At 37.3% G+C, this 26,968-nt stretch overlaps 1 protein-coding gene across 2 annotated transcripts in view; it reads right to left on the reverse strand.

Annotated features, from left to right (window-relative positions):
- SLC36A4 (solute carrier family 36 member 4) overlaps nucleotides 1–26,968 on the reverse strand; it is a 108,270-nt gene that overhangs the window by 45,748 nt on the left and 35,554 nt on the right. For both annotated transcript variants that reach the window (XM_050899519.1, XM_050899528.1), the window contains 2 exons: nucleotides 19,511–19,680; nucleotides 12,691–12,860 (listed from right to left, as the gene is read on the reverse strand). In XM_050899519.1, the coding sequence (XP_050755476.1) occupies nucleotides 12,691–12,860; nucleotides 19,511–19,680 (340 nt within the window). The remainder of the gene's footprint in view (nucleotides 1–12,690; nucleotides 12,861–19,510; nucleotides 19,681–26,968) is intronic.

The raw sequence follows: 26,968 nt of genomic DNA on the forward strand, positions 1-26,968 counted from the left end.
GCTTCCTGAAAACAATGCAGAGTCATTCCTCCTTAACTTGTAAAGTATGGGCTGAGTTTTCCTTACAGGAGATATATACATGAGTAATCCAAAATGAAATGCGCTATCTCAGTATTTTCCTGAAAGGAGATTCTGCTAGTGTTGCCACTCAACTTTCTCATGGATTTCTAACTTTTCCTCCCAAATTGCCTCCCTCGGTTTCTCTTCCACATGTCCCCACTGCCCTCCCAACAGGCATTATACTTTACTAGTAGTCCAGAGTTGAGCATTCAGGCTAAACATCTAGTGCTGAACAGAACACACAATATTAAATTCTACCCATCTTCCCAGCAGTGGAAACACCTGGTTCTCCAACTCATACTTAAGACAAGTTTTACGAAAAATTTGTATTAATTCAATCATCATTCAAACTACCAGCCTTCTTTCAGAAGTGGCTGAAAAGTTTGAAGTTAGGCTAACTTTGAGCACAAGGTTGGACTACATGACTTTCAAGGGTCCCTTCCAATCTTAACTCCTTCTATTATTTTATGATTTTAAAAGCTACTTGTGGAGGGTACATTGATGGAACAATTGAATACATCTAATTCCTTCAGAAACCTGACTTTGAATCAACTAGTCTTCAGTAGTGGAAGTTATGTTTCAAACTAATCAGTCAATGTTTGTACCTAAATCATCTTGTTTATTAGACACACTTTTCTTGAAAACCTTTAACTAAAAATTCTGAGTTTAAGAAAAAAGAAGAAGAAACTAAAAAGTTACTTTAAGAAGAACTTGAAATATTGACTCTTAACACTGCAAAAGCTGTTTAACCTCTCAAAACTGAAAAATAAGTATTTACAGACCTAGGTATAAAACTTTCTTTTATATATCACAAATGTAATCTTACTGCAAATATCTTAACTGCTTGTCAAGTTCTACAAAATTATGAAACCAAACTAAATAAAAAAATAAAAAATAAAAAAAATAATCCATCAACCAGCTTTTAAGAGCATTCCTCCAAGAATGTTTCCTCTATCGCCAGAATAGATGAATGTCCTTCTTTCTGGCATGTCAAAGAAAGTACTAAACTGATATATAGGAAATGTATAGTTTCTAAAAGGCCACTACACCATTATAGAAAAGAAACCAGTTAGCATCAACAAAATTCTTTAAAAATATTTTGAAATTACATGTCTCCAATTTTCTTTCGAACATTCAGGTAGATAATACCAACAAATATTTCACGTAGTCATGGTAATAATCATAATATAACTTCTTGTGTTTTCAGAGCATAGCATTGTCATCATAAAGATTTTTTATCCAGAAAGAGAATATTTATACAAGCACACAAATTGATCTATTAACTGTATTGCAGTGGTCTAATAATGCATGTGCACACCATGCCACTGAAAGGAGAGTAAACAGCTGGAATAATTCAAGAAAAAAAATAGGTACAGCACACAAATTCAACTCTCATTTCAAACAGATATTGGATTATATGCAGTAACATCTATTTGATATGGAACTTTCACCTGCAAGGAATTATTTTTCCTTGAAAACTATATATCTATACTGAATCAGATGGAAGAGGTTCTTCAAATTCACCTACCTCATATATCTATACTTTCCTTGTCCTTGAAAGACTGTAATTTATTACCTGGCCAGAGTCTGTTGAGTTTAGAATAGACAGAGGAAAGCAAGACAGAACTACTGTAGAAATCATAACAAATTTTAAACCATTTCAGATCTGCATAATAAATGTGCATACTCCACTTAACTTTGCTTAGACCAATTACATCATTGTTTCCATAGTAATAAGCTTCGAAGGAAATAGAGGATAAAAATACCAACAAGCAATTAAAAGAACTGTGACACACACACAATGTTCAAGATAATGAGAGGTCTTACTCAACAGTCGTATCGGTAGTCTTGGTAGTCCTGCATAATTGATTCTGAATGTCAAAGGTCTCACAATGCCCAAGAGCTATAGCCAAAATGGTAATTCGAGCAATTCCCTGACCTGCTTCATACCATACAATTACATAACATGCATTATAAAGTATCCTAGCACTCGTGAGAAGACAGAGGACACCTCTGTCCTGAAAGCTAACTTAATTTTTTCACTCTAACTGTAGAAATCTCAGTCTGCCACCCTGCATCAACTATCTTTACGAACTATGCTCTGTAAATACAACTACACAGCCATGCTACTCATCCTAACTGAAGTAATTTTGTTTCTGTAACTTAAGACTCATTACATTTATAGACCTGGTCTGAAATTTGGTAAAGCACCAGGATGAAAATAAGAGAGTATCTGCTAAGGGAATTTTAAAATTGACTTGCTCCAAGAGAACACAGAAATAGAATGAAACAATATGTACTTTTTAAGTCTCATATCCCAAACTGCTGCCTCCTCTCTTTTTTTCTTTCTGTGGAACTTAGTAACAGAACTCATCCCCTATGGTTAGTAATGCCATTATCTGCAATTACAGAACATACGAGATACCAACTTAAGCATGACAAACACCTCATGAGATTCAGCTGGAGGACAAAGCTTCTGGAGGTAAAAAAAAAAAAAAAAAAAAAAAAAAATCAAAAGAACAATTTTAGTCTTACTGCGACTCCTTATTGGCAACAGTGGAGAACAACCACAAAATCCCATCCATCTGGGAAGGTGAGTAAGCATACACAGGCTTTTTCCTTGACCAGTCAGGACTGTGGTGAACAGGAAGTCATCACACATCCGTGCTGCTCTAATCTGAAAATTCACCTACATATTTCTCTGCTAGAAAACTGTCTTTAATATTAAACAGCAGTTTTTAGCACAGCACAGACATATGTCTGATGTCCTTTTCATTTAAGCCCTCTTACTAGAGTATGTCTGAAACACTGCCCCCAAAAATCAGCCCAAATAGTACACAAATTAAGGCAGCTCAACCTTAATGCAGAATCAAAGTATCCAGTATATATTCTGTACTCAGTCATCTTGTCAAAACTGCCCTCTGAGAACATGGAGTATCAGTAGGTAGGACGTTCAGCTGAAACACCATGGAATATATAAAACTTCAAAAGTAGCCTGTTGCAATTTTCAAGCTTATAATTAAAAAGGGACTGCCTGATATTGTATGATTATCAGTTACATATGCTTTGTTTTACCACACAAATGCCTTGCTAATGAGTTACCAGTTTATAGGACAGTAACGTGATTCAAGATATTTTTTACTGAAGGAGGAACTATAGTCTAGATAACCTTAGCAGAAAAGCCCATGTGAAATAAAAACATAATTTAACTTTGAAAACCAAGACATAGAATTTTTATTTTGCTGTGTTACAGAACAGCTTTGATCAATGAGCAATAACCACAAGTCAAAACACAATATATTCCACCACTTGCTGAACTGAAAAATACACAAAACAGTTAAACACAGAACATGGGGGTTTGTGCTGATTAGTGAATCCAATCCGCTCTTTGCTGATTGAATCCCAGAGCCAGCATGAGGAAGAATACGGGATTACATGCCAGGGTAGGATAAAGAAAAACAGAAGGAAAAGAAGAATAAGATATCCTACATTCGTAAGCAGTAAGCTGTTAATTTGACTCACGTATCATAAAATCATACTGTAAAGATACTCCTCTTCCTCACTCCATCTCCTAAACTCTAGAATACAGCTCTTCTGGTTGTGCCAGGACAAAGGTGCAAGTCAGGTGTAGGAAAAGTTCCAGGTTAAAAAAAAAAAGAAAAGACAAAAAGAAAAGAGGGGGAAAAAAAAAGAAAAGACAAAAGGAAAAAGAGGGGAAAAAAGAAAAAAGAGGGGAAAAAAGAAAAAAGAGGGGAAAAAAGAAAAAAGAGGGGAAAAAAGAAAAAAGAGGGGAAAAAAGAAAAAAGAGGGGAAAAAAGAAAAAAGAGGGGAAAAAAGAAAAAAGAGGGAAAAAAGAAAAAAAAAGAAGCTTACAGGATGCAACAGGAAAGAACAAACTAATGAATCCTTGAACATGACTTTGAAAACATAAGAATTAAAAAGTGAATGGGATATCACTTGTGCTACAGCTCCCTTAGACTTTCTGTAACTGTAAATTAACGTTGCTCGTTATCACCACATCTACACTGTGGGACCTTATCACATGAAAAAGTACAGATAAATATTCAATAACATCCAACTCAAATCAACCAAATAAGCATAGGATGGCATCCTATTACTTTTGGTATTCCCATTAACACAATATACCTTTTCAACTCTATGTTGTTGCATCTCAAAAGGGAGGAAGGAAGACATATGCCAATCTGAAAATAATGGGGAGATTTTTAACAATGTCAAGCACCATTATCTATTTCCTCTTAACTGGGCACTAGGAAAAAGGGGTGTTTTTCCATCTGCCTTTTCCTTTACTTCCCCCTTAGGAATCTTTGGATCTTACAGAAATTTCAAGTCTATGAACCACTGGATAGATGTAAAATGCATAAGGAGCACACGCAAAAATAGCTGCTCCACTCAATAAGCATGACAGAAAAATCACTGGCTCGAGTATGACATTTAAGAACGCACCTTCTCTTCTAAGCCAGTTCATGCATTGAAATATAATAGGCCAAAATAATGGAGAGATACGAAGTCATAAACATATTACAAAGTTCACTTTCCATGAGCTAGAGAATATACATATTTTTGTTATTTGGACAAAGAATTTTTATATCATCATTTCATTATATTTGTAAGCATACAGATGGAAAATACAAAGTGGAACAAAAAAGTAAAAGCAGGCTTGATTAGCTTTAAAATTATTGTTAGAAAGGGAAGACGAGACTGAATTGCAGGCAACCGAGCATGATATTCAGCATCACTTCTCACTCTTCCTGAGAAGGATTCATCATACCAAATGCTAGATATATTTCTCACCTATATTCCTTCAAATAGCCCAAAGAAGGAAACAAGCACTTCTTTGGCCCAGTTCAACTTGTCCAGAAGCAAATATGTAAAATAGATCAGACAAATTGTGCCCTTCCAAGCACCTGTTTCTCTCTCTTGCTTACAAGGAGTCTAGCTAGGATGACCATCACAGGTGCAGAGGTCCAGAGAACAGAGTTCTGCATGCTAAACTAGATGACTCTTAACCCACGTAGCACTTCGCAACTTATGCCATGCGTCACCTAAAATCTTCAGAGCATGGACTGCTACGTAGGTTTACATTGTAAATGGTACCATTAATCTTCAACTTGCACTTCACAATAAGTGAATAAATTTTGCAAAGGAGTTTGTAAAGGAACCATACATTAAAAAAAAAAAGGCTCTGCTATAATCCAATTTTCAATTAAAATACCATAGTGCTTTTCCACAATAATTCCTGCAGAGTTGTAAAATACATATTTAATGCAAACACTAAACTCTGGCAAGTAATAAGGTCTGTTTACTAGGAAATAATTACTGTCTCAGAATAGGATCAACTATTTCAGAGTACATAAATGCATTGCTAAACTATCTGTTCTTAAACAATTTTTTAAATAATAGAACAAATGTCTCAAAAAGAAAAACTAAGCAAATTTTATGACAAAGACATTGCTGTTATTTTAAATTATGTTTAAATTTTCTTATTACAAACCTTTCAAAATTTTCTATTTTTCACCTCCATCACAAAGCCCACACTTTTCTTCCTGTCCCATACCTACAAAAATATTTTGGAAAACAGCTGCACTTCAAAATCTGAATTTATTCACAGAATCCTAATTAACACCTAAATGGAAGGAGGTCCAACCTACACAGAATTAAAAAAAAAAAAAAAAAAAAAAAAAAAAGCAGGAGGACATGTTTTCGCCTTTCAGGAATTTACTTCACAGCCTTAACTTTCTGTATAAGGTTTTAAAAATATAATAATTTGCAAGTAATGTGTTGTTTGGGTCCATATCAGAGTCACTGTTAAAGAAGATCTGATGTCAGCTGAAGCAATGGACCAAAAGGAAGAACTAAACAAGTTGGCTTCATAAGGCTTTGATGAATACTAACATTAGACCATTCTGCTGGACCCTACAGTTATTTCTGGAGCAGTGCTAGTTTTAGAAAGAAAATTCCCAACCCATTATCTCATACAACTTATATTCACAAGTTAACATCTCTAGAACACAGAATAATAAGAAACACTTCTAGCACCATTCAAATAATCCATAACATTTAGCCATCAATCATAATCCATAGACATTTGGTATCCATATGCTAAAATAAGGTAATAAAAAGTTTAATATTTGTAATGTGAGACAGAAAATTAGTTAATATACTTACATAAAGTGATGCCTACACCAACAGCAACTCATAAGATGTGCCATAATATATAATGGCACATCAAAAGAAAGAAATGATAATCAGGATATAACCCTGATATTAAGAGACCCATTCTTCTTGCAAAGATACTCAAAAAGGTTGGAAGAAACTGGATTTCACGTATCTATTTCTCATGCCTAAGCATATGCCCAAAACCCACACAATGACGCTTGTTCTCATCTCTAAACTGAAAACCACAGCACAGGATCTTCTACTAGGAAATAAGAATTATGCTCATCAGCCACCCATATAGAAAAAAAAAAAAACAACAAACAAACACCAAACCAAAACAAAAAAAACCCAAAACCAAACCCACACTGGGGGGGGGGGGGGGGGATATCAAATCAATCAATCAAATATTTCATTTTATTCCTTTGACAATTCATAAACAATTATTATGTGTTTAAGACAACTTTGAGGGGCCTGTGAACAGTCCACACAAATATTCTAAATCCCAACTGGAATTTTTTTAAATCACAAAGTTAACTATTCAATTTATCTGTCATTAATATTACCCTTTAAAATGAACAAACTCTTATTAAAAAAATTCTGTGTCTAATGACTGATAATATACAAATGATTATCACTTCTATATAAATGATTATCACTTAATCCTAAAAGCATGTATTAAAATATATATACATCTTAAAATTCCTTCATGTTACCTCTGCTGCAGCTAATCTAAATGAGTATTTTATTGGCACAATGTCATTAAACAGTGTAAGATAACTAGTAAACATCATGTTATCTTGTGTCTAATTGTTCAGCATCAAGAACTGTTCTTTCCTAAAACCAGGTACAGTTAAAATGGGGAAATATTTAGACAAGCATAACTGATAAGTTCAACTGAATAATGCATTTATTCTCTTGGTAAAATTACACACTAAGCTCAGGCTAATTTTTTTTTAATGGAAAGCAGCTCCCTAACAGCTCAGTTCATGCTTAGCTGGATCAGCCATTCAATTAAATTTGTTTCATTTCAAGCTAACAATCAAAACAGCTGACAATTCAACCGATATCTCCACATCCACATTCAAATGAAGTATTTCTTAATTTTCATCTTAACAGGAGCACCGTGGCTGCAGGAATACAGCCCTAAATTAAACTATTAAAAAAAAGAAAAAAATCTGTATTTCTTGTGTGGATGAAAGATACTATTAACTCTCAATTCCAGTTTTCTCCATTATATTTGCTAATGCTCTTCAACAGCTTTTACCAATTCACAAAAAAAATTCTTTCACTACTATCTTGAAACTACTAAATCAAACACAACTTATTCTTTAAAAACTAAAGTACTGCTTAAATTGTTCTTTTCTATTTTATTCCTTTACTTCTTCATGGATTTGCTGCCACCATTCAGATGAAAACTACTTTCTCAATACTTTTTTTTTTTTTTTTTTTTTTTCATTCTTCCAAGACCTCCAGCAAGCACAATTTAATTTTAGTGCCCTTCTGGCAGAAGACATGAGTAAGCCTTTGCTAGAGAGTAAGCGAGAAATTTACATTTACATTCTACTAGAAACTTATATTCTTGCCCCATCCTAAATTTTTTAACCACAATTTTCACTGACAGGCATCAATAGAAGTCAATGTGTTTGATGCTATTTAGCATCAATATTGACTAAAGCTTGGCAGTTGATGATCTCCAGATCGCCTCACAATCTCCATGTGCTCAGCATATTTTGAAGCTGTTAACACAGGAGAATTAACTATTTAGGCTCAACAAAATCTCTCCAAACTCTCCCCTTCCAGAATTACCATGATCTCAGTGCCAGGTAAGCAGGGAAGAGTAAAAAACTCTCATGATATAATGGCAGCTTATTTCAAGCAATGCACTAAACAGGACTCATTTGGGTAGTAGGTTTTCTTCTTGTTCTCCCAGACAAACTGGTGTCTCAAAAGAGAAAAGTAAAACTTATACTGTTCTGTGTAAAGATATTAACAAAGCTTTTAAAAATTCAGCCAGGATGGTCCAGTTCCTTCAGAAGCAAACTGAAAAGCTTCACATTCAAATGGTTAATCCCAATGTGCAGTAGGCACAACTTCATCACATAACAGGCTCAGCTAAGGGCTGAACCATGGGTACGGTGCCCAACCTGTATCCAAGTAGATGCAGCAAATAGAGATCCAAACCATTTTTGTGATGTGTTTTAAAGATATAAAATCAGAGTAAATACTTTCAACATTATAAAAATTTCACCCTGAAAAATATTTCAAAGTACTGAAGTTATCTGACATTCAAATACCACAAACACTAAGTAAAATCTGTGAGAAAAATAAACAAAAAGCATTTATACTTCAAATAAAAATGCATATGCAATAGTAACAGAACCTACTGAAACTATAAGGATGTGGTTGCACTATCTGAGCATGATCAGATAGATTTTCTGTCCTCTTATGTCTTACAAGGAGTGTCTCTAACTGTTACGATGACCTGAACTGACCCACCAAAGGACAAAGCTGTCAAGTCATCAGGCAGAGGCTGCAACGCAGGCAGCTGCTGGAGATCCTTAGGCACATATCTGGAGGACTCCTGTAGCAATGAACTTCCAAGCTCAACCTGAGGGCAGCCAGTGACTATCCACACAACACTGCATCTCCACATCTGTTCTCAGTGCTTTCCAAATCCTATGGTGGCTCTCGTCACATTTCTTCTGTTCGTATGCGTTTCTAACTTTGCCCCCCACAGTGATGCTTAGTCCAGCTTTCAATCATACTTCTACCTAGCTAGCTACAAGACTAGCTCCCACTTGCTTTCAACAACTACCAAACCCAGTCTCCAGCTCTAGTCTGGACTTTCAACACAAGCCTAGCTCATCCCTCCAGTCAATGCACAAGGTGCTCATCTGAGTTTGTAAAACAACGGCTTAGTGTTATGACTTACGAAGTATGGTGTGATCTTCCAACTTGCTACACCATACATGGTGAAATCCAAGCAAAGATGAAGAGATGTATATCTCTTGCAAATGAAATGGAGAGAAGTGTTCAATATCAAATGAAGCAGAAACTCCCCCTCTCCCTCCTTTTTCTTAAAATTCAAAAGTATCTGACTTGCATTTTTACCCATGCAATATTAAGATGCTATTTTAACCCTAAACTAAATTGGAAGAATGGAGATAAGCAGTAGGGACCAAGGTCTGTCAAGTTATTTGCACTCACTGCTTCCTTGTTCAAAAAGTACAAACAAGGCGCTATAACCAAAGGAAGAGCATATTTTTGCCAGTCTAGCATTCTCTCAGCAAAAATACTCCTTATTATTCAAGGTAACAGCAAATACTAGCGTGTCAGTCTTGAAAAAGCTGCTAAGAACAGATGTGAAATTTCAGACAGCTACTGCGAACATTGTTCCTAAATCTATTTGTAACTTCCTTTCCAATATGGTAAAAAACAATCTTTTGAACAGCTTTACCTACCAATTCTGTCTAGAAAAAGAGTCCAGGTGATCTCACTGCTTCTTGGGAATGGCTCAGTGAGCCAAGACTGACCTACTCCCAGAGCGACAACCACCCAGCCCAGCCACACACTTCCCAACGGCTGGGTATGCTCCTCCCCTGCCCCAGGCTCGAAGGCTTGGCTTGGACTGGTGACATTAGGGGTCAAGTGTATTTTTCCATAGCATGCTTCAGATAAGGTCTCTTTTGTGAAACAATAGCAGAGGAAGCAGAACATGCAAATCTAAAAATACATAATATACTTGTGATCATCCTCCTGCAATGCTAAGTGCCCAGAAGTGAGCAATAATGAAAAACCCTAAGCAACGCATACGGTTTTTTGGATGCATGTTACATCTCCAGTCATTTGTCAAGTTCTTACTTAAAACAAACCTTACCAGACAAAAAAGCCCCAAACCACTCCAGGGTATGCTTTTTCCCAGCCAAGTTTCTGACATACTGCAACATTAAAACAATGACCTAATTTTTATTTGAGTAATGCAAAAGCTCCAAAAATTAGTAATAACTGATTTTTCAAGTCTTCTCTTAAAAAGCTAAGGCGTTATTAGCAACACAGCTGAAGTTTCTCTTTTCAGAGAATTATTTTCAAGCAAGCGGAGTCCTTTTAATCAGTGACCTCTCAATGGTCCAGACATTACAACATATTCTGTCACTGATACCAAAACCATTTCATTTTTAAAACTCAATTTAAAAGGTTTTGGATTTTTTCTTTCTATTAAAGAAAGACTTTCTGAATCATTTTAGGAACCATGTTCTACACTTAGTGAAAGCAAAGCATTACTTAAATCAATTCTGTTTATAACTTTATACTGAATAATTTTAAAATATTTATTATGCCTTCAGAAAAGAAAGACCATTAGCTGCTCTTTTATAACGAAAAAAAAATCTGAAAAAAATCACAATGCACAATTCCATGAAAACAAAAAGAAGAAGAAAGAATACCTGTCAACATACCTCTGGGAAAAAGGGACCCACCACAATTCATGCTGGATTAGATTCTTCCTGTCCCATTTCACCCAAGTGTAGTTAATTATACCCAATAGGCAACCACTCCATTTCCAAGTTCCGCTCACAAGGTACCCCCTCCTCTGATTTGCTTTCATTTCTTTTCAGCTTTCACAGACTCCTCTTCCAGATTTTAAAGCTAATTTTCTTTCTTTTTCTACTTCCTTTTCTTCGAGACTGTTCCCCAGTTTTGCCTTCGCAGACTAACCAATAATTACAAAGCTCAATAATAAAATTGAGGGGAAAAAAACAACTATGGCTGAATATCAAGGAGTCATTTATAATTTTCCCAAGTCAAACAGGGAAATGTCCTTTTAAACCTATTCACCACAGGCTCTTCTCATCAGACACATCTCCGAAAACATCTTTCCTATAAACTCTCGAAACCTTCAGCTGTAAACAACAGTTTGGATCTACAAGAATTTTAGCTTTTCAGATCTATTGTGGTATCACTACCAGGGCAGGTTATAAGGGGCACATAAAGGGCAACAGAGAATGAGTGAAAGTTGAGGGCCTCATGACATCAAGATATGGTTAAGACTGGAGAGCTTACTGGGGTCCTGGAGAGACACTAAAAAGCATTTTGGAGCTTGAAGCATTTTGATCTAGATGTCTCTCAGGTATTACAAGAGCTATTCATCTACCCTCAATCTTAAAATCTTAACAGGTTCACTATGCACCATGAACACGAGAAGCAGAACACAGGCTATATGGTGCTTCAGGAGATTTGCACTTCATTATTCAAGAAAGCTTTTCACTTTTTTTTTTTTTTTTAAATTTCATGTAGCAGATGTGTCTTCAGAGCAGAAAGTTATTAGATCAATGGTGTTTCCCTTTGTTTACTGTAGTAATTAAATTGCACCAATATTAAACTGTTTCTCTCAACAGGCTTGACCTTAAGAAGGTCTCACTGGATGTTCAAGTTCTCTTTGACAACAAACAATTATTAGCTGCCGTCCAGCACATTAACCACTGGTCAGCATTCACCAAGAAGAACAGAGCCAACAAAAACTAAACTCTTCTCTTTCATCAATATTTACCCCCTAAAAAATAAGGTTTAGCAGTTTTTGCTTGTTTGGCAGTTTTGATTCTTTTTAAGGTAAACAGCTCGTTTCAGTACAAATGGTGGAGTCAAGAAGCCAGCTTTGTACTAGAAACGATCTTTTATAACGTCTTTGAGAAAAGCTTCTTATGTTATTCAGCACTTTAGATGGGAGCTGTAAAGACAAACCTAAACTTCCTCCTCAGTTCATTATCTTCAGGAATATCGGCTCCTAGATGAGACCATGCTCACCATTCAATGAGCACTGCTGATTCCCACTAGTATCTATGATATCTAGACTAGCTGTGAGAAAAGCAGGGACACAGTAGGAGGGATGGGAAGAGTAGGAGACAAGCAAGAAAAACAACCGGAGTACCAGGCAGTGAGGGCAGAGATACAAAACTACTCTGGAGCATTATCACCTGAAATAAGTGGCCCTCCACGAACACTGTGACCAGGCATCCATGTTTGCCAGTGCTATTTGATGGATACAGAGCAGCACACCTTAGGCTCAATCCTCAGACCAACAAAACAGAAAAAGGATTTCTCCACGAGCAGCATGTACTGCAGGTCACATAGAGAAACACCGACATGAAACAGCAATGTGTCTATTACTTAAAAACTTTTATTCTAAGAAAATTATTTTCAAGTTGGCAGCTTTAGAGTACTCTTGGCAAAAGATATGGTTGTCAAATAATTGGTCACACCTACGAAAAAAAGTGTGGTTAAAATACAAATACAACATTAGATTCACTTGTTCATGAAAGTCAAAACATACTGAATCACTGAAACAAAATTTCAGGTTTGCTAGCCTCCGGAAAAATAAATAACAAAACATGTTTAAATAAGCAGGCCCCAACAACGTGTAATAGCTAGCTTTTTTATGGATGTTTTGCACATACTCACAGGTTGAGCAGACTAATAGTGCTCTTGCCACAAGCTCACTGAGTAACTTCCACTTCTGCTCCACTTTGGAGGTGACAGCTGGAATGAGGATCTCCGCAGGAACATAGTACTGAATTGAATAGGTCACAAAAATCCCAAAGGAGTACAGAATTTTTACAGACTGATACAACCTGTTGAAAACATTTACACATATTCATGTAAGTTGCAAACTCTTCATAAAAAATTAGCTTGCTAATGGCACTAAGGCCATCTATATAAAATGCATTTTTTCCCCCCAGCAAACAAGAAGATAACATTATCTTCTTGCAAGTTATAACTGCCTATGAAATTGCAGAAGATAAGCTGACTATCAAAATACGGACCAAAAAAACCCCAAAACAAAACCGAAAATAATATCATGCAATCATAAATGAATAAACTTAAAGAAGAACAGGTTAAACAGGCAGTTATTTGGGAAAAGAAAATTCCAAATTCACGTCAAATATAATCTGTACATCGATAAACCTTTCACAGTGGCAGCAAACATTGGAAATTTTAAAGACCAATGCCAATATCTTCCAGATTTCTGCAGATTCACAAAGTGTTCCTAAAAAGAGTTTTCACACTGGGAAGAAGGTATCTCAGGAAATTTCATTTATTAAAATTGGAAGGAGTACCTTCTAAGGCTAGAAAATATCCATAACCAAATTTGCTTGCTGTCCCCACTCTCTTCTTCAAAACTACTAGGTACAGAACACCATTAAATTACTGTGCCATGTCACAGTATTTCATAGGGTGTATAGCAAAACAAAGGAGTACCAAAGTTCTACAGCTCCACATTGTGCCAACCTTATGCCAGTGGCGGACTGGCAGGATACTTTACCAAGAAAAAGAAATTGGAAAAAGAATGTATGCACATGTAAAAGAGAGTTCACTCTGATGCAGGAATGTCCTTCCTAACAAACAGGACTAGAGCTGCTGTAACTAGACAAACATTTTAGGGATCAAGATAGTTTGTTTTTTTAAGAGACTGTATATTTTGTTGAAAAGTTACTTTAGGATGGTTTTAAATTCTGTGCCAGACAAGGACAAGCTGCGCTCTTGCACCACTCCAAGAATCCAGTTACATAAAAAGCAAAATTATCTCTACACAGACTGGTAAAAGGCACAAGCTACCTTTTAAGAAGAGGGAAGAATTTCTAGTCTCATTAATCTCTTTCCATTCTAGTGTTATTCCACCCTACATGTCATCAAACTATAGATAAAAATGTTCCAAAAATACAATATAGTGGACAGCTTCTTTATAATATAAAACTCAGCTACATTTAACTTCTTTCTGCCTAAATTGGTTCAAAACACTCTTTACTATTCCAAAAATATTAACTGACTTCAGATCATCCAGCTTTAATCTTTATGTATTTTTTTTTTTTTCAGATTTGTACAGAACCAGAAAACCCTATCCTGTGAGTAAAGGAAAAGATTATTAGTATTTATGAGAAAAAAAGTGTCATATCACAGATGAACACAAAAAAAAAAAAAAATCAAGGAAAAAAGTTCACATCTACCCGCATATAAACTATATCTCAGTAAGAAATATCATAAAACCGGCTGTGAGGCTCAGGTATAAACTAAGGAAAATATTTTAAAAAGATGCCTGAATGGGTTGGCAGCCTAACTTCAATATAATTTTGCATAGACTTGTGCATCTTGCTTCTTTATGTATGTTGGAAAATAACCCATATATTGGCACGGTCTTGCCAAATTTTAGATAACAAATACCTTTTTTTCCCCAAGATAGTTAAGGTTTTTTAGAGATCATGCTCATGCTCTTATCTCACTTATCTTAATGCAGTGAAATCCATTGCTATATGGTTGTAGCATTATTGTTTTTTCCTTCATGATCTGCCTGAAGGTTTTCCTACATCTCCAGCTTTTCGTAAACAAAATGTCTGTGGATCTACCCCAAGAGAAGGTTTCAGAGAAATTAGTTTGAGAAATTTTGTTAAGTTCTCAAAAAGCTAGAGTAAATCTTCCAAAAAATTTAAAGTGTGGCCACTTTTACCACTTTTACTTGTGGCTAAATAAACAAGAACACAGTATTATCCATACCACCAACAGTTTTAAGTTTAGATGCATTCTTAATCCATTCTGCATAAACTACAAGCATTTGTCGTAGGTCTGCTTACAGCCAACTGACAGAAGTTACAAGACTCTTGGTATGATTTTGTTTCTAAGAATGCAACTAAGAGCACGATCAAAGCTTTTGGGTAAGGTTTTAGTTCATTTGCCATGGGGTGTTGTGTGTTCACAAATGAGAGAAGAAATATTTCTCATAAACAACCTTTGATAACAGAAGATGACACTGAGCAGACCAAAGCACTGAATACTTTTTTTGCTTCCGAACTCAAAAAGAGGTACAACTGCAACCAGAAAGCAAAGGCAACTTGTGACAGGAAGAAAAGAAAAAACAGCAGCAAGAGTAGGAAAAGAAAAAATTGGACCCTTGTCTCTGTATCTCTCAAAGCCTGGCAGAGGTCACTCAAAGCGTTCTCCCTTTGAGTATCATAGCCTCTTTCTGTATTAGTAAATAAAATCAGGCCAGGACTGCTTTTGGCCCCTTGTCCTAAGGCCAAACGGCACGGCATGGCAAAATTTGTATCCATACAGCTCAGCTCTTTCCCACCACAACAGGATGTCTCCATCACCCTTCCCTCAACATTCTGAAGGAAGTGTTGAACACACAGTCAGTAATGGTTCTGGTACACTGGAGCGGTTTTGAGCAGAGGAATACAGCTGATGAACTTGAATAGTCCTTTCAGCATGTTTTTATGTGCTTCTCATCTCACATCTGCAAGACAGTTCATCAAATTTTCAATTTTTGATGATACCAAAAGACTGCTAACAAAAACATCAGCTTTTTTATTAGCTGGACAAATATACAGAAGGAACTAAAAGTGTATATATGGGGAAAAAAGAAAAATACACTTTGACTAACAGGTCCTAAATTATTTGTATCAAAGGTTTGACCCTCACTGTACACAGCTCGATAAAGCCCCAAAGGCATACTCAAAGTGACAGAAAAAACTATTACATCAGTTTACATGGGGACATAACGGTGTTGCTAGTTGAGGAGCCACTGCTTTTGCGAAACACTTCTTTTTGATTGCTGAGCAGCTTGAGAAATTTAGAGGGAAAACAAAGAGTCACATTTCTATCAGTTCTGCATCACTGTCCAGATTCCATAAGCTTAGATGGATTTTAGCTAGTTAACAAAAAGAAAACCTGACCAGGTACCCCCAATTAGCCTTTAATCCTCAGGCTTCAGATCATCCCAAAACTCTACAAAATTTTAAATCTTGAATTTAAATTTTTTTTATTTTAAAAAGAGATTCAAAAACAGGATTCAAAGCTTTACACAGTAGTTCAAAGCCTCTCCGTAACACTAACTATTTTTCTAGCTCTACAAGGATTCAAATTTTTCAAATTAGGAAACAATTTTTATACTATTAAAGTTATTTTACTAGTACTTTGCTATTATATTCCAATTAGATAAAGACGGCTCCTTAGGCTACCTTTTAAAAAATTTCTAAATCACTCTTATGTGCTAGAAGTTAAGAAAAGTCTGCCTCTCTTCAATCTATATTTTAGATTTTGTTGTACCTCTTTTAAGGGGAAAAAATTGGGAACTAGTGTAACAAAACTTGTATATCAATACAGCTAGGGCCAATATGGCATTAGTTATGCTAAGCTTCCACTTGAACTAGTACCGTGTAACCTCTTGTTGAACTTGGAATACACTATAATATTTTGTATGGTAGTTAATCTTTGGGATTCATGGTAAACCAGTTGTTGCACAAAGACTATCACATATATCTTAACGAAGAACAGACAGCAGAAAGAACCTTCAGCCTCAAGAAGAGGAGACTCCAACCAAGGACAAAGAAGAATTTTTTTACTATGAGGGTGGCGAGACACCACAACAGGTTGCCAACAGAAGCTGTGGATGCCCCATCATTGGAAGTGTTCAAGGTCAGGTTGGACAGGCCTTTGAGCAACCTGATCTAGTGGAAGCTGTCCCCACTCATGGCAAGGGAGTTGGACTAGATGATCTTTAAAGGTCCCTTCCAACCCAAACCAGTCTATGATTCTGAGACTCCAACCAAGGACACTACTAAAGCACTAAAGCAGAATTTCCTATAATCTATATTTGCAGATGCCGAAGGACATGGTTTGAACTGATGATCGAGCAACAATAATTATGTACTTTTTGACTATAAATATGTGTTCGTTTAGGCAAATGGGGTCCCTCGTTGGCTTTGGTCAGGAGGCACCTTGTGACCACAAATAAATCAGGTAAACTACACTCTGTGCCTGTGTGTCCTCTCCTCAGTCAGCAACAAACCGAGTGAAAAGATTCATATCACTAGGTACTCTGCATACTTCTGAGGATATGAAAAACAATTAAGACATTCCAAACAGCTAAATATAACTGCATGTAAAAAAAGTTATTTAATGCAGTAAAATAGAACTCTGATTCTAGAAAGAAGTTGTTGTTAAAGATCAGCAAAAAAAAGCTGAAAACTACTCTCTTTTCATAAAGTCAATTTTCAACATATTCTAATTAACATATTACACTGACCAATGGTTTGTGCTCCAAAACATGTTCTAAACTAGAACTGCAATAAATCTCTTCTCCAAAAGCCCCTATCTAGCAGAATTTTTTTAGAATACGAGCAGTCCTCCATTTAAATTGAATTTAAGGACTTAACTGGTCTAGGGTCTGTGTATGCCTTCTGGTCAATTCATCTGCAAGAACATCAAATAAAACTCAGAAAGCAGCAGAATTTTAATTTTCTTTATCAGGAAAAGTTTATTTTTAAGATACGGATTGTCCAGCTGGAATTAAACACATAAGCCAAGTCTCACTGCTTAGCTACATTCCAGGCTCTTTCGCATGACCGCTTGCTTATAAAAACTTGTCTGCTCCTTGCATTTCTCTAGTTCAATCCAGCCACTTACTGGCTTTTTATGTGAGGACAAAATAACTAAATATTGTCATATGGTTCACTGGAAATTCGTTTTGCTAGCACAGTTAATTGCATACATTTGCTCATCAGTACTGTATCAGGTAGACCCACAGTACTGCACAGCAATAGCATCGTACATCACAACCCATGGGCATACCACTGAGCTGTTTCTCCTTCTAATTTTGTTTGGTGCTCTGGGATACTATCCAGGGTAAGACGAAAACAGATGACTTTGTGATCTCTACATATGTGTCCTGAGCAGCTCTGAGGTTATTGAACTTATAATGCCAATTCTTCACCTTACAGAACACCAGTTTCCATCTCTTTTATTATCTCTTTCTTTGCATTAGGTCTGTAAAGCCATCAGGATAAATATCATCTTATCATCACATCTGCTCTGTAACCAAGAGCTATTCGAAAACTCTTATTTGAACAGCCCTGTTAGACAGCAGGGCTGCTGAATAAAGCAGAATATTACAGCAGAGTAAAGTTCATCCTGTTGCTTGCATGAGCACAATAAAAAGCAACAGAGTGAGTGAGCAACCTTACCTTATATTCCACATTCCTCTCCCTCCTCCTCTTTTAAGAGCACTTCTCTTAAGGCACAAAAAATTGAGGACCAAATCTCCGTTTTTACAATACCAGTACAAAAACAAAACAAGCAAAAAAGCAACAACAGAGACATAAAAATTCTAGCAACAAAAAAACCATTCATCCTTCAAGACACATTTTATTATCATTTCATGTATTTATCACTGGGATCAGTCAGGCAATTAAACAAAACTTCTTAAGAACATTAAAAATGCATAGCTCACACTGACTCCAAGGAATGAAAATAGAGAATGAAAAAGTAACACTTGAAAATTAAGAACACTCTTTAAGTGTTCTTCTCTTTTTCAAAGAGTAAAAAAGGAGTCAGCATTCAGTTCACCAAAGCAGTTTTTGTTTCACATAATTTGAGATTTTACTACTTTGATATGCTACCACAACAGACATCGAACAAGTAGATGCAAGCATATAACCTGTAAGACATTACTTGATCAGAATGAAAACATTAAAATACTTTTCAGCTTTTACACTTGTGCACTGCTGATATACCTAATTTTAGGCCCATCAGACATAAAGGTAGTAAAAAAAAAAATTAAGAGTTATATTTAAACTAATAGTTGCAGTATATATCCATCCATAGATACATACAGAACTAACAATGCACCAGTTGAAAGTCTTCCGTGCTTCTTCAGTGCTTCAGCGCATGTGACACGTGGAGCTCTCACAGTATTAAAAAAGAGGTAAATGAAAATTATAATACCCCTGAGACACTGGCAAGCATAAGTGTCATTTTCCTGATAGGAAGCCATTATTATGCATTATCCATGGACTTGCATCTGAACTACAAACCTATTCAGTTTTGTTGTCTTCTATTCCAGTTGCTTACCTGCTTAAGTCAGTGACTCCGCTAAAAAAGGGCCGCTATATTACCAGGATATCCAAGTTAAAACTAGCTGGTTTCAGAACTGCAATATAGCTGGTTGCAAACTGCATACTCCCTCCTTCAATACACTGGCTCTAGCTCCTGCTAGAGATGGAATACTTTACTATAAAAATCATTAATCTGTTTCCATATGCAATTCCTTTTAATATGCAAGAAATTGCTGGCTAGGATCACAGCTCACTGCAGAAGGCACAGGGATACTATATACAGTCTAATTTTAAAAGAGTTTGAGCCCCTATCAACTATGACAGCACTGACACATGGAACAACCACAATGTTTTTGCCTTCTAGAATACTGGTTTTAAGTCACATATGCACTTACCATATATCTTGTGGCAGGTTTAAAGTTATGCTGCCCTTGATTTCATCCCCAAAGCGCAGATACCCTAGTGTGGCTAGTGAGATATACAAGGTCATGACTATTCCCATGCCAATGTTCAGCGCCTGTGGGAAACGCGTGGTGTCCTTCATTCTGTTTTCCAATGGGAGTACCTGGAAATAGAGAGAGAATCAATTACATTTTATGTCCTCACTGTAAAACTACTTTTCTCCCCCTTTCAAAGCCAATTTCCAAAAGTTAGGTGATTTTATTAATAAATAAGATTACTCTACAATAATGTCTTACAGCCTGGAAGATCACAATGTTTTATGCACCCAACAGAAACGTTCATTTACTGAAAAGCACCAATCTTGGTTGGAAAACAGTTTCAGTGTGGAAATATAAAGCAATATTTATAGGTTAGTAAAATTGACAAGAGAAACTTACAGTGCCCAGATGAAAATACATAGGCAATATGAGTAACATTAATTTTTTTGTAACACAATTGTTCAGAATCCAAGGGTAATTCTCCTATTTTTATTAGGTATGTCTGCACTGTCGGTCTCCACCACAGACAAACCTACCATGCACACAGTTGACACACAAGCTCATGGTCAGCAGTCAGCCTCCGCTCTTCCTGGCAGGGAAGCTTGAGTGCCTGACTACCAGAATACAGACCCATACTCTTTTTCAGTTTTCTGACAGAGACAGGGCCAGGCACACTAAGCACCACTTTTCCTAAACGTAGTGTAGGTGCTTTGAGCCTGAACTATAGCCAAGCAACCTCGCTGGGCTTGCCATCACTTCAGAGTGAAGATACAGGCACCACAACCTTTACTGCATGCAGTTTGCTGGAGAGATTGCCTTTTACATGTACTATATAGCATGTAGAAAAATACACTTAGTAAGTTCCAACTTAAGTTTTTAGCCAGCAAGACAAAATTTCCAGGCAAGGCAGGAAAACAAAGTAACAAGCTCACATGCTGCTCTTCCCACCTTGAATTTCATCAGCATAACAGATCCTTTTATGTCTTCATTAAAACACAAACTGAAGGTACGTGGATGCTTCTAGACAAGCTTACTTTCCCTATCTCTTTCAGGAGAACTGTACACTCATCTTAAATACTCAATATGGGATATCGTTCAAGATTAAGACACCTAATGTTGTATGTCTACATATAAGTAAAACATCTAAGCTTCTGTAATGAAGATAGGTAATGAAGATCTAGTCAGTGGAATAAAGACCACAGTTCAGCTTATCTTTCAATAGACATGCAGGTAATATTTGATTAACAGTAGGGCACTGTAATTAAACAAGCTTGTCATCTCTGGTTAACACTTATGTCAAATCTAATACAGACAAAACAGTTTCAGTGGAACAGGGTTGCCCTGTAAAAGCCACTGTCCATCATACAAAATTGCTTTTTAAATGACTGAATATTTACTGTTTTCAGTTTAACTAAAGTAAGTTACGAAAAAAGCAGACTTCATCTACTAATTAACAAATGAATTGATATATTTGAATTGCTGCCATATTATTTTCTATAGGGCAATCATTCCTTTCCTCCTGGTCACCCACTGATATTCACTTCCTTACCTATCATTGAGCATCACCACTGCCAATCCATCCCATGTTGTTATATTTCTCCTACACCAGAAATCCTGAAGAAGTCATATTATACTTGGGAACAAAGAGATCTCTAGAAAGGTGCACATTTGGAGGCATTTCAAAATTTTCATTCATCTTCAATTAAAATACATTATACATCTTAACTGAGGATCATCTGTATATAATTCAGAGCCTCCACTGCTGATGTTTTTCTTCCAGAAAGCAATCTGAGCTTGCACTGTAACTTAATCTGGTTGAGAATGCAAATTTTAAACCAGGAAAAATTTCAAAATTTAAATCCATTTTTAAATGACAGTGTTGAGTAGCAGGAAAAATACAAAAGGAGACATGTGGCTAGAAGTATTACTTTACTGCCACACAGACAAAATATGTTCCTTCCTCTAAATGAATTAAGCTTCTGTGTCCATATAGTACCTATCAAGTCATCTTTTTGTATTTCACATCGAAGACTGCCAGGTAGGACAGACGGCACTTTAGATTCTTTTGCCCTCAGTTGCCAATTAAATTGTTTTAATATACCTCCTTATTAAGAGTTTTGAAGGATGAAAATTATAGGCAATTTTTCCCTTCATCTGAGTTTTCCCATTCTTGACTTCCTACAAACGGACAGCATCTGGGCCTGGACCATTAATAAAAATGCTCATTCAGCGCATATCTGTTAATTCTCTGATGATTAGAAATGGAATATATTTTCTGCATAAATTCTGCCATGTTCTACAGCTTCTGGGAATCTTAACACGCATAAACTGCTACAGTAAGATCTTATTCCAAGCTACATTATCTCTGCAGAGCTTTAATGGCAATTGCTTGCCCAGCTTACAGATATCAGGAGTCTCTTAATAAGTTCACTGGCCCAGAGATTTGACTTCCAGAGTCTCCAGCATTCGTTTTGTACATTCCTGGCAGAAGGAGGGCAGCGAACTCAGACACACATGCCAGTCATGAAAAAAAAAATCTCGTGTTTTTCCACCATGTCTCCTGGCAGGAAAGGGATCCTAGAGACTGCCCGCCCCTCTGAAATTGCAAAAGCAATCTGTAGGGGACTACTAATGGGGAAAAAAATTTCCTGTGGTTTCACAGTCAGCGGGAGCTGTAGTCAAAGACTACGGGACTGTTCATTATGATGGACCTGCTGGAGCAGGTCCAGAGGAGGGCCACAAAAATGGTCAGAGGGATGGAACACCTCTCCTGTGAGGAAAGGCTGAGAGAGTTGGGGTTGTTCAGCCGGGAGAAGAGAAGGCTCCGGGGAGACCTTATTGCAGCCTTTCAGTACTTGAAGGGGGCTTCTAAGAAAGATGGGGACAGACTTTTCAGTAGGGCCTGTTGCGATAGGACAAAGGGTAATGGTTTTAAACTAAAAGAGGGTAGACTTAGACTAGATATAAGGAAGAAATTTTTTATGATGAGGGTGGTGAAACACTGGCACAGGTTGCCCAGAGAGGTTGTAGCTGCCCCATCCCTGGAAACATTCAAGGTCAGGTTGGACAGGGCTCTGAGCAACCTGATCTAGTTGAAGATGTCCCTGCTCATCGCAGGGGGGTTGGACTAGATGAACTTTAAAGGTCCCTTCCAACCCAAACTATTCTATGATTCTATGCGTTCTTTCAGACAAAAAAAGCCCTGCAGGCTATTCATAAAAATGCAGAAGAGAAAGAAACTTCCTACTTTTTGGCTACATCTTCAATTGAAATAGCAAAATGTTACATATGTATGACAAACACTGGCTATGGCCATTCTGAAAGCAAGACATTAAAAGAAAAGATATGTTTATATGACTGTACCAGATTTTAATAAATAACTACTATTAGTAATGACATTTTACACATACACAATGCCTTATATCAAATGCAGAATAGCTTCTACTCCCTGTCCAGGGAACAGAGCAGGAGAAAGGAGCATGCAGCACCCAGCAGCATTCAGGAGGTAAGTGAGTAGCAGCTGGGAGCCACAGATAGCACAGGAGTTTTCCTGCTGAGCAGGAAATGCTGCGAGGCAGCGAAGGGACTCAGGTCCAGCCTCCCAGGGACATGACCACTGGGGAGCTCCAGTAACCAGGACCAAGGCAGTTGGCACAGCCATTGCTGTGGAAGAGGGTGCACAGGGAGCCTGGAGACATTGCTCAAGACTGTGCACCGCTGCTGGATCTGCGTAACAGAGGTGGTGACTTGCTGCAGGGCAAGGTCCCCTGCACGAGCCTGAGTGGTCACCCCCAGCATGTCAGGGGACTGGACCAACACAAACTCCTGAGGGAAGACACCATCCACATCTGAGGCTACAGGGACTATGAGGTGCTGCTTTCTCAGGGCAGGGCTGAGGGCAATGGTCACCTCACCTGCACAAAGCATGCTCTGAATTGCCAGGCCAGCATGGATTTATCAAGGATAAACCACACTTAGCCAATTTCATGGCCCGTTCTAATGAAAAGATTGGCTCTCTGGACAAGGGGAAAGCAGCGAATGTCATTTACTTCAACTGAGCAAGGCCATCTATGCAGGATCCCACAGCATCCCTTGTAATCAAATTAGAGCGATAGGGACTGGACGGCAGGATTACAAGCTGGGTGAAAAACAGTCTGGACTAGAGGGCTCAAAGGGTACTGAGTTCAACTGGAGACCAGTTACTTATGTTGCACCTGCAGGGTTGATAGTAGGGGTGATGCTGATTAACATTCTTATTAATGACATGGATGATGGGACAGAACATACCCTTAGCATGTTGGCAGATGACATTAAGTTGGGAATAGTCGTTGATACAAAGGGAAGTAGAGCCTCAGAGTTCAGAGAGACCTCAAGAAGCTGGAGGACTGGGCAGAGAGAAACCTCATGAAGCTCAAAGACAAAAGCGAAGTCCTCAACACTGGACAGAGTAATACCATGCAGAAGTAGAAGCTGAGGACTGTCATGCCAGGGGGCCGTTCTGCAGAAAGGGACCTGGGCATCCTGATAGACAAGAAGTTGAACATGAGTCAGCAGCCCACCCTTATGCAGGCTGTGCATGCACATGGGCTACACCAGCAAGCAAATAGGCAGCAGGTCAAAGAAAGTGATTCTTCCTCTCTGTGGCACTTGAGAAACTGCACCTGGATACCATGTCCAGTTTTGGTTACCCAGCACAAGATAGACATTGACATATGCGGGAAGTCCAGCTGAGGGAGGTCAAGGTGGCTAGCAGGCTGGAGCACACAAGAGGCTGAGTTAACTCATCCTGAAGAGAAGGCTAGGACAGGGAATCTCCTTGAAGCCTTCAGCTAACCAAAGGAAGAGAGGGCTTGCAGAGAAGACCGAGCCAATTTCCAAGAGATGCACTGTCAAAGAATGAGAAGCAACAGTCACTAGTTGCAACAAGGGAAATTTTCAGTTGGACATAAGGAAAAATAATTTTATAAAGAGAACACCTAATTGCTGGGACAGGCTACCAAGAGAGACTGTAGAGCCTCCATTCTCAGACGCTTTCATAGCTCAGCTGGACAGGGTCCTGAGGAAACTAATCCAGCTGAAGGTAGACCTTCTTTTGAGCAGCAGTTTGGACCTGACCACCTCCAGAGGTCTTTTCCAACTTAATTTTTCTGTGGTTCTGTGGACGAACATTGTTACCTCCAGCAAGATGCTATGATTCCTAATAGGTCATATGTGAAAAAAATTGAAAAAGTTATTATTATGAGAAATACAGTCTAGACATCAATACATGAATTGAAGTAATGTGAAATCAATAGAATAAAGAGCAAGTACCATTTACAATTCCTCACAGGTAACCTACAACTATTGTTCTATTCTATTCTTAACAGCTGTTCATATTTTATTTTTTAGCTTTTAATCTTTTTACATTTTAGCAAACTTCTTTTTACAGGCAGACAAGATTATCATACAATTGTCTATCTGAAACTTAGTTCATAAAGGAAAACAAAGGACCAGTGACACACTATGTTCAATGTGCTCGAGTCCAGAGGAAGCATTCAAATATAATTTTTTTTTAAATTTCTACCTGTACTGCAGTTTATCTTTTGCATTTAAACATAGTCAGTCTGAAGACCCATGTTTCTCCAAGAAAACAAAGACTTAATTAGAAAAAAAAAAAAGGCAATTTAAAAACATTATAGGACAATTCTCTCAAGCATACTCACTCTTGCTTTTTAACTATCCATTAAATCAAGTTTACTCATTAAACTCATTGATGTCACTTCATGCACACTAACGAGTAGGTCAAAATAAAACATACTACATCTAAACATGTGTTCCCACATCATCAACCTCACTTTAACGTTACAACCTTCATTTATACTGAATTTAAGGAAAAAGATATGCAAAAAGAAATACAGGATAATATCGTTAGCCAAAGACACATTAACATACTTAGATCTTGAAATTATATTTAAAAATGCTAATTTCTCCCTGCTTATCCTTGAGTTAGTATCAGGACTAGATCCGCCTCCAGACTGAACAGATGAGCATGCTAATGCAGCCTTTCCTGCATCACTCAGTCCAGGTGAAAGTGCCCCTTCCCAGCCTCAGCGGCAAGCCTTCCCAGCTTCAGGCACTCTCTGAGCAGCAGTAGGCGATTCGAGCCAGTTGCTGTCACTGCAGGGGATGCTTCCCTTGGCAGAACTGATCCCCAGTCTGCCTCCCCCGCTACCAAAACGCCGCCACACAAACCCAACACAGCAGGTTATCAGATAAACTGTGATTTAATTGTCATGGCCACTAAAAACTAATCTTATAATGAATAACTTAATAGCAAACGTGCTTAATGTCTAAATACATACGGGCATCTTTCCCTTTTTCAGGAAATACCACTAAAATGGCAAGAACGAAGCAATCCTCCATCCCTTACACTTTTAAAATAAGTATTTCAGGTAGAAGAGACAGCTATACAGATGTTTTGATTACTTTAAGGTACCGACAACTCAAGAATTTTGGAAAATTAAAACCCAATATATTTATCAACATTTACTTAGAAAAAAAATCCATCTGTAATCATGTCCTACCGCAACAAAATAAAGCTCTGTTCATTCAAAGCAAAAAAGCTGAGGAAGCTGATATGACAGGTATTCAAGGTATGTAAGCATAAATTCTACTACCTAACTCCCAAAGACAGAAGATTGAATCCTCAGTAAACCAATGCAGCCCAGGCCTGGCCCATTCCTTCTTGTGTGCAGAAGGTACCAATGAATTCATTTGTTCACTGAAAGGTGAATCTAAAACCCTCCAGTACGCTGTAGAACTGTCTGCAGAAAAAGCATCGTTTCTCCAAGTAAAATAATGATCATAACATATGTCATTATTACATTGCTATGTTTTGCTTCCCTATACTTGTCCTTCTCCTCTTTCACTGTACAGAAAAAGTCTTACGCAATATTTTGAGCAACAAGCTTTTATTCCATCACTTTTAGATACATTTTTAAAGCTCTCTCTCTTGAGGAAGATATAGAACATCACTATTTTGCAACAAGTGCAATAAACTAATTTTTCTTAACAGATCCCTCATGACTGCAAATAAAAGGGTGGTTACTATTACACAAGGAAAGACACAAGCCAAATGGTGACTGTACATCAATTTTTATAGTAAAAGGTTTATGCAAAATAAATAAATCCAGATGCCAAGTTCTTATTACAGAACACTACTTTCTGAAATCTGCTGAGCAATTCCAATCACTCCAAAAACCAATCTTCTCAGATTCCAGCAAAGCAGCTTCCTACCTGTTTCACCAGGAAAAAGAATTACTCATATCCACAAAAAAAACAATCTATTGCCCCATTCTGATGGCCTTGAGTTAACAATGCTTGAAGGAATTACATAAATCCTGCTTCGCTTGCCATCTGAACCTGGCGTTTTCT

The sequence above is a fragment of the Gymnogyps californianus genome, chromosome 1, assembly GCF_018139145.2.
Source record: "Gymnogyps californianus isolate 813 chromosome 1, ASM1813914v2, whole genome shotgun sequence".
Classification (NCBI taxonomy): domain Eukaryota; kingdom Metazoa; phylum Chordata; class Aves; order Accipitriformes; family Cathartidae; genus Gymnogyps; species Gymnogyps californianus.